This window comes from Gouania willdenowi, chromosome 17 (assembly GCF_900634775.1).
Source record: "Gouania willdenowi chromosome 17, fGouWil2.1, whole genome shotgun sequence".
NCBI classification, from domain to species: domain Eukaryota; kingdom Metazoa; phylum Chordata; class Actinopteri; order Blenniiformes; family Gobiesocidae; genus Gouania; species Gouania willdenowi.
In genome coordinates, this window is record NC_041060.1 from 13862287 (window position 1) to 13876173 (window position 13887).

Consider the following 13887-nt stretch of genomic DNA (forward strand, 5'->3'; position numbering starts at 1 on the left):
ATTAAACGAAAGGTACAAAAAAAAAAAAAAAAAATCGCAAAATGATATAATTGACCATATTATAAACTCCAAATTTCTTAACTACAATGTTTGTTTTCTTTTTTTTAAAAAAATGCACAAATTAAAAAGCAGCTCTATGTGAGTATTTCACATATATTTTTGCACATAGGTGATCTATTCCACTCCCTCACTGTCACATGGATGCATTTAAGTACCGAAACATGGCACCGTTTGATTTTAAATGAATCAGTACCAAAGGAATTTGGTCCGTACCTAAAAAAGTAGCGAATCCGGTACCCATCCCTACTCGTTACCAAATGGTCAGGGCTGTGAAATGCAATCCATCAAACCGACAGATGGCCTTCAGATTCTTTCCATCACCGTTTAAAAAAAAAAAAAAAAAAACAGTCAACGACGGACGAAGGAAAACATTCGATTTCCGTGATCCCTGTCCAAAACGTACACTTGTATTTTCTTCTTTTAACAAAGTTTATTTCACAAATTGTAATTAATAAAACGACCAGAAAAATACTTACAGAAAAATGTAAATGTAAAATTTGAATGACACTAATCCCCTTTTGTTAATGGGAACCACAGCTTTGGAATGAAAAAGCTTCTCATTGGTTGGTGATTAAAATCATTAAAATCATGCGATTGCACAGAGTCCATCTTTGAGTGTTTCTGAGCTGGCGTGTTTGTACTCTGTGATCATTGCACAGCTGGGTTTACACAGACTGAAAAGACAGATGTGAAGAAGTGGATCTCATTAGCAACCCTTCTGTTCTAAATACAGCTTTGATACTTTGACACTTTGCTTCCGAGCAAAATCTGGCGGCCAACGAGCCAGAGCCACTGCATAAGAAGGACTACCTTTGTACGCACCAACATTATATAAAGGGTTTGATTACATCTATATTCTTCTACAAACAGAAAGAATTCTCTCTATTCTGCAGCCAAGAAACCAATCCTCTATTCATTTATCTTTTTAGTGCTATTTGTCATTGCGTCCTTAGGCAAGGCACTTCACCCACATTGTCTAGTATGAATGTAGTGTGTGAGTGAGTGTTGGTGGTGATAGCACACTATGGCAGCCTCGCTTCCATCAGTCTGACCCAGGGCAGCTGTGGCTACAATAGTAGCTTACCACCACTAAGTGTGGAGTGAAAGAATAATCTCTTGATTCTGTAAAATGTTTTTGAGTGTCCAAAAAAGCGCTATATAAAAATGATGTATTATTATTATTATTGTTTAAATTATTGTTTCAATTTGGACTTGTTATCCTTCAGAGACTCTTTTGAGTCTCCCTCCCTATTCAACTCATCTGTGAGCAACATTAGAAGATAACCATGTAACCATGGCTAATCCATTATTCATCAAACAGAGCCAGAAAACAGCAGCCAATTAAATGAAATAAAACTAGATTAAATGACCAATAAAACATTTGTGCTGCTTTTACAAAAGAACCAAAAAAAATAATCAGTTCTTGCTCAGCTGGATGCATTTTACAATCTTTCAATAACCTTAGAGGTTACAGCACAGTGGTGGGAAAAACCCAACAAAAGACGTGTTTTAACCACTTAATCATTAATGTGTCTTAATTGTTTAATGAGGCATTATATATATACAGTATATACTGTATATATATATATATATTTTTATTATAGCTTATTGTGTATTAAAATACTTGTTTTAAGAGTTGCTGCTTTTGCTACTTCTCAGAACAGCATGAAAAGCTCAATGAGAGTGTGTTCTAACCCACACCTTAATATAAACAAGCCACACAACAGAACTCACTCACTCAACACTAAAGTAGCACATATTGAACAGCTGTTTGTTAATTAAGGTGCCTGTGTGGCATTTATCAGCAAATTGAACCTGGTAAGACTTTATCTGAATTATTATTAGAGATTTATATCATATATCACCATTTTGAGAAGAAATATCGATATATAAGTTTTGATCCATATAGCCCAGCTCTAATTGGTCACAAACATCATGAACAAATGTCACTCATTCAAAATGAATATCTAAAACTTGGTCACAGTGAAAAAGCATTGATCAATTCGGAGGAGGCCAGTTTAAATATTTCCATGTTTTCCTGTTAATCTGTATCTGTTATTCGAGCTTTACAGAGTTTTCTCATGATGAAGAAAATTATCTTTAAACTGCTCTTGCATGTACCAGATTTATACACCAACTTCACATCGCATTCTACAAGCTCTCACATTTTGCAACATATCTACCTTCATAGGTTTGTTGTTCAGTGGTCAGCATGTGTGCGAGTGTATAGGTCGCTATGCCTCAATAAATAACACCATTGAAAAGGCTCACTGAAGAAAAAAACAACACATTTTAAAAACATGCATTATACTTTTCAACTATTACGTTGACTCTGTGACCTCACTTATTTTAACGAAGTGCTTATTATTTAGGTCTAGGCTTCATTAAAAAACTGTATCTATCACCAATGGTTTATTTCCAGGCCACAAGAAAATTCTGTTGCATGTGGTTCCATTTGAACTGTTTTCCATTATAACTGGTGACAAACCTCAGACAGTTTTCTTAGACACACACTGAACACACCATCATTTTCTTATTACAAGCACTAGATCTTATCTCTTCCTCTGACTTTATTTGTTGATAAAATATAGCTTTTATCCAAATATGTGTAGCTGCATAAATCAGGCAGTAGTACTGGTTTGAAAATAAATTATTTATTTTCTTTTGAAACTCTAAAACTAAACTGCATTAATGCACTGAAAGAAACATTATTGAACATATTCTGCATCATTGTGTGGCTTTTTTAGATTTTCCTTGAGGCTATTATTATCTAGAAGTGCACTGCAGCCACTGTAGACTAAAATGAATTAGCAATATCAGAAAAATGTAAACCTCCCACACTGGCGTTGTTGCTTAGCTATCAAATCAACTCATCTGACCCTCATCAAGGCCAGTGCGTGGGAAAGCAAAGCTGGCATCTGGTGAATGCGAGCCAGCCAACAGTGCGATCCCGAGCTCTAACAGCTTGGTATATCGATAATTGAGGCCTTTCCTACACAATGCAGGTGTGGGGGCGAAAGAAGGCAGGTGAGATGCTAATGTGCCAGTGGTGCTGAACTAATAAGGGAAATGACCAGCCTGAGTACAGGTTCTTGGAAAGCCAAATTAAATACCTGAGATGTCTTGTGGAACATACAAACAGAATCAAATATTGGCAGCTTTAGCAGCTTTTCTGTTCATTCTAACCATCTGAGAATGTGGGGGCTCGTCAGGTGATCATATCGACAGGCAAAACTATGAAAATTAAATTGTACTTTAAGTCTAATGTGGAACACATTTACGTTAAGCCAAAAACATGTGTCATGGCAATTATTATATTCATCCTCATATCATCAAATATGTATTCATGTGTACAATTTGTCATGTTCTAATACACGATGACTGCATTACTCTTTGCACTTTTGAACAGCTGAGTCATGTTAGAATAGCAGTACAGCAACACACAGTCTCTGCTAAAGGCCAAACTCAAATTCACATGCAGATATACACGCACACACACTATCGAGAACAGATATCATTGGCGCCATCCTTCCTCATAACATTCACGTCTTCATCATTCTCTAACGTCTCCACTGTTGGGCATCTGACTCCCTCCTTTTCCTCCCTTCAGGGTTGGGACTTTTTCTCATATCTGTATAAAGCTTAAGCAGTGAAACTGTTAGTTAGTCCTGCATATCCCAAGCCAGGGAAGAACCTTTCTGACCATCCTGCTTGGTACCTGGCTGATTGCCCTCCCTACAGGATGGGACACTCTTTTTTTGTACTCTTTTTCAGTTAGTGTACAATAAATCCTTTTTCATAAATTTATCATGCTCTGACTAGACTCGTCATTCAACCAGGGCTCCAATCATGTCTCCAAATGAGGTCAACCGCAAATTTGCCGTGACACATGGTACTGTGACTGCTTGGATGAAATTTCTATCTCCATTAATAATGATACAATTAGTCCAAATGTATGGGCACCCCTATTTGTTTTTGAAGAGTTGCAATGAAATGTGTAATATAGATATGTCACGGATTAAACTTGGTGGGATAATTGAGGAACCACCACGCCATGACTGAGTGAAATTTCATAAAAATTGGTCAATCACTAACAGAGATTAATTGTGGGAAATTTGCCAATGATGAGAGAAAGGGATTTTTTGATTTTTTAAACTGGTCCAGAATCAGTATAATGATCAACCCCCACTCCAAAAGTTTTATGGAATCTTCGATGGCTTAAAGTCTATTTTTGGATAAAGATTTTGTCAAAATCTATTAAAGAGTAACTAAACCCCTGCTTTCTCCTGACCTGCCATTACAAGGGGATTCAAAAATGCCTTGATTGTGGATTAATGATTAATCTATATTATAAAATCTGTAATGAACAATCTATGCTGTGTTAACTAGCTACTCAATAATCTCTATACCTCTCTATTCACTCTTCTCTCAATCCAACCTACTCACCACAGATTGTAGGGCCCACAGGTTCTAGTTTTTTTTTTTTTTTTTTTTTTTAAAGGGGCGGGGCTAACAGTGCTTTATTTGTGATACAAGATGGTCCCAAAATATTGCATGATCTAATTCTCAGCCAATAGCAAAAATTAATTGTAATAGTAGGGTTTCATCCCATAGAGGACAGTCACTGACACTTTACAACTAAATACTCCAAATTGAAATACTTTGACTAAAATGTAGAGTTGGACCAGGATCAATCAACAGCACTACTTCATACCCAAATACATTTGTATTCAGCACAAAAAAGTGGCTTTAAGGACTTTTGATGTAATCCTGCTGACAGACAAACAAGCAAATAAATGAACGCTCCTCCTTGGCGGAGTTAATAATCATTAGATTGGGTGCATTGAAGCACGGTGGCATCTACAACGTGCAAAAATGGTGAGATTTATCCTTCTAAAATGTAACATATGCACTTACTGCACGTCTCCTCGGACTCATCCGAGCCATCTGGACACTCTGGTTCCCCGTCGCAGCGCCAACGTCCAGGGACACACTGACCATTCAAGCAGGCAAACTCTGCAGGAGCACATGTTTTCCTGGCTGCAGAGAGAATGCACAAACAGGGAGAAACAGCATGAGGACAGGAAGACAAAAGCAGTGCATTGTACTCTCAGCCTACTGAAGCCTCTCGCTATCCATTATTGCTCTGTTTACATCCGATAAATCTTTATGTTAACATGTTTTTTTGACCACTTTGATGAAGGGCTAAAAAAGTGTCAAGTGTGGCATCAATTTAAAGCGAGCAGTTGTGAAAACACCTGCCAACAGCAATTTGTTCCCTTCAAAAGCCCACATTTTGAAATGGGCAGTGCACTGCTTATCTGAATCTAAGCAATCATCCATCTCATCACAGGAGATCACTCATCATTTCACACATTATTCCTGCGTGGCCGTCTACAGCACTCTCCCTCTTTTCTGATATCCTCGACTAATTATCACTGCGTTGCCTATTTTCTTGAGGATAATTCACCGTCCTGCTTTACTCCCCCCATCTGCCTTCCCTCATCTTCATCTGCTTGTGCAAAATGCATCTAATCCCTCCTTCAAGTTTTCTATCATAGGGCAGAGAAATGGATACTGATTGCTGAACACTGCAAGTTTTAAAAAGGCTAAGTCTTTTACCTCTGTATCCTACAAACTGAGAAAAGCTGCAAGGTAGCTATAGAGCAAAGCCTCGGGGTTATAAACACAAGGTGTAAACAGTTGAAAATTTAGAATGAAGTACACACAATAAACTTTCCTAAATAGCACAGAGATCTTATTGGTTGATGTCCTCATAGCCTTTGTATAGCATATTTCATACAGAAGACAATTCAGTGTTTTTATCTGATTAAAAATACAACAGAAAACATTAAACAGAATTTGAAATCAACAATGAAAACATTAAATCAACAATGAACTTATTAAAAGTCTCCCTCTCAGTCATAAGCAGTAGAAAAAAGAAGTGCCTTTGACTTGGATTTAAAAATGTTCACATTGGATGATGACTTCAGCTCTGCTGGTAGTTTGTTCCACTTTTTTTGCAGCATAACAACTAAAAGCAGCATCACCATGTTTACTGTGAGCTCTGGGCTCCACTATCTGACCTGTGTCCATAGATCTGAGAGACCTGCTGAGTTCATACCTGACTAACATCTCACTGATGTATTCTGGACCAAACCCATTCACAGAATTTGCATTTTATCCAATTAATGTGATCGGCATTATTGTATTAATGCACTGGTCCGATCAATGACATCATTGTCATGATGACACTTTCTGTAGATGTTCCCATTGCATTGTTTTATCCATCTCATTTACATCAAAGAGTTGTTTGCCTTACGTGACACGGCTTTATTTCACTCACATTTGTGCACAAAGGTGAAAACCTATGAGCAAATGGTGAAAAAGTCGATTGGTTGGAGTGAAGCAGCTGGGCGCCGGACTTCTACCCCAGTCTACTGGCTCTGAAAGCGGGGGCAGCATCTGCTGTTAGCTGTGTGTATGTGTGTGTGTGTGTGTGTGTGTGTGTGTGTGTGTGTGTGTGTGTGTGTGTGTGTGTATGTGTGTGTGTGTGCGTGTGCGTGTGTGTCGCTTGTTTTGTTTATTTAGCCCGAGCACATTAAAATGGTAAATGGACTTGATTTATATAGCGCTTTATCCCTACACTGATGTAGTCCCAAAGCATTTTACATATCAGCTCACTCATTCAAGCTCACATTCACACGCCAAGTTTACTGAGCTGCCATGCAAGGCACTAGTCAACCACTGGGAGCAACTTAGGGTTCAGTGTCTTGCCCAAGGACACTTTGACACAGACAGGTATAGACTGGGATTAAACCCCCAATCTCTCGATCATAAAACGACCCCTCTAACACCTGAGCCATGGTCACCGGAGAAAAGGCGAGTCCTAGAGCGGAGCAATGAGCTCACATGTACTGTCGCTTTCATACCGGCCACTTCTGTCCGTTTCAGGGTGATGGTAAACATAGAGGTGCACGTGTCCCACCTCCGCTGTGCACCTGTGAATATGACCTATAAGCAACAGTAGGTCCAAGTGCTGGAGTGCAGCTCACATTTACATCTGCTATGTTTTTTGCAATGTTTGGTCTGCATCGCTTTTTAAAAAGCGAAGCCATGACGCTTTTGTGCATGCAATGTGTTAACCAAGCTTACCTGTGTCTTGTCTTCAGACCATGGTCCCCCTTGCTTCACAGCAGTCATTCAGTATGACTTGGGACTCCGGTTTAATTCAACAGCTGCAACATTTATTTTGCCAATCACTCAAAAATGACATACAGCTTATAATCGATCTGCTCCGATCACACACGCTCCCTCGCTCCGCACACTGGTCGAGCGACCAGCACATTCATTCGAAGTTAAAGGGCCACGCACCCACACACACACACACTTTGACAACAAATGTTATGTTCAGGTCCAGCATGGAAATTCTTCAACTATTCCACTCTCTCACAGCCACAAGGCTGCATTTAAGTCCAGAAACATGGAACCACTTGATTTTCCATTAATCTGTATCAGGTGGTACCGAAGGGATTCGGTCGGTACCTTAAAAAAAAAACACCTGAATTCCTATGACCGGGTCAGTAATCGTTTTTTTCAAATACACTGATCGGTCCAAAAATCCTGATCGTGTAAAGCCTAGTTTCAAACAGTGTCTTTGCTCTATTCCAGGGGTCTGCAGCCTGCAACTCCCTATAGTTTTAAAAAATATATTGAAATAAAGAGTTATTTTCTTACAGAGGCTATTAATGATTAATGACAAATAAAATAATGATATAACAATAAATCACGTTGTGCAATGAGCACCTTCCTATTTCACCTCCTGCAACATCTACAGACCATCAACTTTCCTGCACCTGTGACTAACCTTAAGTTTTAAATCCCTGGTATTATAACTAAACCAACAAAAACACTCTTCTGGAAGAAAATAGAGATTTTAATTGTGTGGGGAAAGATTTATTTAACCACCAATGTGCCGGTTAAATATGTACGCTTTATGTATGGCAAGAAATGAGCAATTAGCATGTGTTGACCACATTATCATGCGTTATCAAATTCAAGAAATTTTTTGTGGCCCTTCAAATACATTAACTAACTAAAAAAAAAAAAATTCTTTATATAAAATTTTGTTCAATGTAAACTGAGATGCGTAAGAATTTGAAGATGCAAGATACTGTATGGTTGTTATTTCTTGATGTTATTTTATTTTAAACTGTTTTTAAGTTGACATTTACACAATCAATATAAATCAAATCAAATCAAATTAAATCAAACATTATTCTATATAATTTTAACTGTATAGAATTCAATACACTGTATTGTCTTCATTAAGAAAGTATTTTTTTCAGCTCCGGAAGGACTTTAATCCAGGTGAGATGTGGCAAAACGGCTCCTTTGAGAGTAAACGTTGCAGACCCCTACTCTATTCTGTTCAAACTACTTCACAACATAGCATCGCCACTTATCACTGAAATCTGCAATCCAAATCATGATCAAAAAGACTGTAAGCATCATCCCAACAACATCATAGAAAACCTTTTCCCCTAAAACACTTATCACTCACAAGACAAAATGACTGAAGTCTCCTGTGGGCGGGCAGGGAGCTGCGTGAGCACGAGTCAGACCATTTAATTTCTTAACCCTGCATCTCCTAGAGCAGTCTAATAAATCACTTGCTAAAAGACTCTGCTGAGGTCTCTGCTGTGTTACACAATCACAGCAATTTCTGTGGTTGCACAATCTTGGCTGTGATGCTTTAAATTAGATTTAGTGTTCAGTGATATACACGGCGAGGAAAGAAAAAAGCAATGGTCACATTAGACAAATCCCTCGGATGGCTTTAAAAGGACTAACCATCAAAATCCAAATTTAGGTACTGTCATGTCAGTTGTGTCATATATAGAACAAAGCATGGTTAAAAACACACAGGAACTAAAGTGATTTTCATTGTTTGTTGTTTAAATGTTTCAGAGAAACACATCCAGAGGGAACGTAAGACACACAATGTAAAAACTTTTTTCTTGCCGTGTCTGCACAAGGTCAATCATCTTTTTACGATAACTATTCATATTTTCTTATTGCAAATACTTTTTTATTTTATTGCATCCCAAGGAAGGGTGAGAAAATATTTATTAGAGGAAAGATATTAAAAAAAAGGCAGTGTTACACCTTGGTGAGAGGGAAAAAACAGGTGAGAGGGAGTCAGGGTAGGACAATGAAAGGATGGTTGTGCTGAAAGTATATTGTGATGCTACTATTGTTCATGGGCTGGGCGATATAACAAGATTCAAGATATATCGACTTATTTTTTTTGGGGATATAAAAAAATTACAATATCACCTATATCAATATTTTTTTTTTTCTAGCTTATTTTATTTTAAAATACTTTTTTTTAGAAGTCACTACTTTCACTGCTTCTCAGAACAGCAAAAAACAGTTCGATGGATTTCTGAATGCGTCCTAAACCAGACCTTCTTCTAAATAAGCCACACTACAGAACTCACTCACACATGCTGTCCCTTAGAGGAGTAAAATATTAAAGTGGCACATATTATGCAGCTGATTAATAGTAAATGTGCCTGTGTGGCATTTGGATGATAACATTTAAGCCAGAATTGTCTTTGTGGTCAGACTTCATATTAAATATCGTATATTGCCTGTTAATATGTATATATCTTTTATCCTTTATTCTTTTTAGATAATTTTTTTCTACTTATATTTTTCTATTCATGTATAGCTTCTATTATTGTATTTGTTATTTCATTTTATCTTCAGTTCACTATTTCTCGAGTGTCTTTTGGGTTTTTCTGTGTGTTGCCTTCCGCTGTTTTTTTTTGCACTTTTATTCAAGCTGTCATGTCAGTAAATGTCCCCACTGCGGCATTAATAAACAATCTATCTATATCGCTATTTTCAGAATAAAATATCGAGATATGAGTTTTGGTCCTTATTGCCCAGCCCATGTGGTGTTGTGGGATTTAAACTATTAAACCAGTCTGGTACAGATGTGGAGAGATTGACTAGTGTGACGCAACATCCATCTTAAGTATAATGATGGTTGCTGTAAACAGAGAGAAAGGGTGTGTGCTTACACCTCGGACTGATAGTAGAGATCGACGTATCTAAAGGTTAAGCCCAATACGAGCTTAAGGCATCCCAGCCAGTGTAATTACGACCGATGTGCATGAACCAAGGCGTCGCCCTGGGCTCAAAAAACCAGCCTTGCTGGGAAGCGACACCGCAGTTTGCGAACCACTGGGTTAGAGACTATAGTTGGAGCTTTGTGTATGTGCAATGACATTAAGAATAATTGGTCCCAGATTTGGTCACTTAAGAAAATGATGGTCAGGAAGACGAAGGAAGCAAATTAACCCTGACTAAACATCAATATATATCAATATCAATATTAGAAACGAGATAATCATGTCTGAAATGATTTTAAACCCCTTGTGTAAACTGTTACTTTAATTTGAAATACGAGGAGAAATAATCGTGTTGGTGTGTCTTTAAAGGAGCAGCACAATTTAGGGAACAACTTTATAACCAGGAATGTTGATTTTTAGATGATCTTAATGTTTACTTCATTGAGAAAGAGTGAACTTTTCACAACAAACGCACAAACAATGATCTTCGCCGACTCCAGAAAGAAACTTTAAAACAAAAACTTTAAATATAATTTTTTCAACCATTTGTTAAACCATAAGTTGTTCAACTTGATGAGATCTGATAGTGAACAAAGCAAACACAATGAGAACATGCAATCTCCTCATGGAGAGGATGCCTCAAAGCTTGATACCAAAGTGCAGACGGCGTTAAACTTCTGAGTTTCAACTGCAGAGAAAACAAGCATTTTAAATGTCCTCATCAGGAAAACCTTCTGTGATCATTAACTTCTAGAGACGGAGATTTCAGTTTGTTTCATTTGCATTAATGTGCACTCCAGTTTTATTTTTGTTTTCTTTGCTGTGCGGTGACAAAGAAGAATGAAACCAGTGTCCTTTGAATCCATTTGTGATGCGACCGAGTTGGCACAGCTGGATTGATTGCAGCAGAAACTTGTAAATGTGAGGTTTTCATTCTCACTGCCTATGGACACAATCCAAAGCCTTTCCTCGACACAGTAACTGGAGCTATCAATTTTTATCTTTTTTTCTATTGGGGTCTGCTTTGAGTATAAACGCTGAGGACCTTGGCTCAATCTGACCAAATCATAAGGTTTTAAATTTCACTTACAAACAGTCTGTGACACTATAGTACCAATTTCTGTGGTTTCAGTGTACTCAAATGCAATTAATGGGTTTTGAAACACTTTGGATGCTATTTGGCCTATCTAAAACATAAATATGTACTAGGGCTGGGCGATATATCGATATTCAAAAAATATCAAGTTTTCTATTTTGGTGATATAGAAAATTACAACATCGCCTATATCAATATACAAATTTTTCATAGCTTATTTTGTATCAACATACTCATTTTGGGAGTTGCTGCTTTCACAACTTCTAAGAACAGCATGAAAAACAGAGTTAGATCAATTTCTGAGTGCGCACTAACCCAGACCTTCCTCTAAACAAGCCACATTACAGAACTCACTCACACGTGCTGTCCCTTATTGCAGAAAAAGCCAAAAGTGGCACATATTGTGCAGTTGTTTGTTAATAAATGAGCCGGTTTGGCATTTTGTATCAGCAAATTTAACCCAGAATTGTCTTTTTGATCAAACTTAATTTGAATTAAAATGATCGAGATTTATGTCGTATATTGCCATTTTGACACAGGGGTTGTGTGTGCCCCAAAAAAATCCCTATGTTAACGCAAATAAAATTAGTACAATAAATAGTATTATTATAAAATAAAAGTTACGCTGCTTAAAAACACATTGACAATTTTAACAATTGAAATATTGGACTTGTAGCTACACATTTATGCCAAAACATTTTTCATTTATTAAAGTTTTGTATATTTCTAAGTTTTGTTGGTTTTTTGTCTTAACAAATATTTTGATTGCAAAAAGTATAGCATTTTTCTTACAGATATTTACAGATAATGTGATTAAAGTAGGCGATAGCCGATGCTACAAAGTTGGAGTTGGTGACGCTGATGATGAAGGTAATTCCAGCTGAATGAAGTGGGTGCAATCAAGTTCTGACCACACTTTGAATAAGTGTAAAACTGTGAAAATAGCATATTTTGATCAAAATATCACCATGTAAACTTTTGCTCTTCAAAAATAATGATAATAATGGAGTATATGACACTCCAACGTGTTGTTCTTCCATTCACAGGATCTACTTATTTTTACTCTATTTGTTTAATGCTCAATCCCCTATTTAACAGAAACACTATTTTCTTCCATTATATAAAGCATTTGGGTGTTTTTCAGTGAAGTTTAAATGCCACTTGTATGTTTAATAGAAAGCAGAAATGTGAGCTTTTGTTGAAGGTGAAGACATGTGATTATGTTCCTAATGTGGGATGTGACATCCTTTTGAGTAACTCCTCCCTCAAGTGGATAACCTCATTAATAGCACGCACAGTGTGCAAAGACCACACGCACGCACACACACACACACATGCAGGTTTGAATACTATCTTAATTTCTCAGGTTTGTCAGTCAGAAAGCAGGCTTTAAACACATCTCACCTCCTGTGACAACATAATTAGATTCACAAGGTGTTTGCAACAAATTCTCAATAAAAGCACCTTAGAATTATTATTCAGTAAGGATCTAAACAGTTCAACCCCCAAACAATTCCTTTACTCCAATACATCCAAATCCAAGCTGGGGTGTTAATGATGTGCTAATTATGCAGAGTCCCACTGAGGGCAATGGAAAGACAGATGAGTGTAGAGTATAAGACTGAAGGCGCTGCCGGTAAAGCCTGTGCTTACGACTTCATTTAATCACATGACTAAAGCTATTGAAAATCCCCTGCTGATGCGGTGCGTGGCCCCTACCCGTCAAATGGGCTCATGGGAAGCAGTTTCTCTTCAGGAAACCTGAGCTTCCTGCCTCTGAGCTCGCAACTCGTTTCACTCTAGGTCTACAGGGGCCGCGGTTCGCTCAGCAATTATTACCCAGGCCAGCTCGTACCATCTGCTTGGAATGATTGTGTGTTTTAATTAGGAAATGTTTGAAAAAGTGATGCTGATGGCAGAGTGTGGTGAGTGTGAGGGCAGGATGAGCAGTGGGAGCAACGGGAGAATCAAAGGAGGGAGATCCGTTAAAAAGTGGAAAAATAACTTTAGTGTGAAATAATGAAAATAATGGGACATGCTTTACACCGGTGGTTCCCAAACTGGGGTATGTGTACCTCTCGGAGTACAGGAGCACATTGCAGGGGCTACTCAGGAAGATTTAACGATTCAATTAAAAATTATCAGTAAATGTTCCTAATTCCTTTTTAGGCAATTTTTTTTTTGTCGTTGTTGACAAATTCACAATAAACTAACAGTATGATTGCTTAATAAAAATACTTTATTTTCTTGTAATTTATTAAAACAGGATTATTTAATGCTGTAGCCTTTTTTATTACACTTCTGACAATAGGAGACAAGCTATATTTTACAAAGGAGACTGTATTTTATTATTGAAGTAATCACAAAAGTTGTAGTTTAGCTAAAGTCCACTTTAACTTTCACTCATTGTTTTGAATTTGTATTACTAGTATAGTGCCCGTTGGAAGTATGCATACATGTGGGAGCATAAGGGGTATATTTGCGGGTGCAATTTTCCTGGTTTAATTCTATGGGACATGTGCCTGACTTCATCATCACTTTTATATTTTTTTGTTTGGTGTATTTTTCTGTAACACATGTTTTTTGGAG

The 13887-nt window shown here is 37.4% G+C and overlaps 1 protein-coding gene across 1 annotated transcript in view; it reads right to left on the bottom strand.

Annotated features, from left to right (window-relative positions):
• The window catches only part of LOC114479198 (low-density lipoprotein receptor-related protein 8-like), a 117939-nt gene that overhangs the window by 65925 nt on the left and 38127 nt on the right, over positions 1-13887 (bottom strand). Inside the window, exon 3 of the mRNA XM_028472752.1 lies at positions 4978-5100. Coding sequence (XP_028328553.1) covers positions 4978-5100 — 123 coding nt within the window. The remainder of the gene's footprint in view (positions 1-4977; positions 5101-13887) is intronic.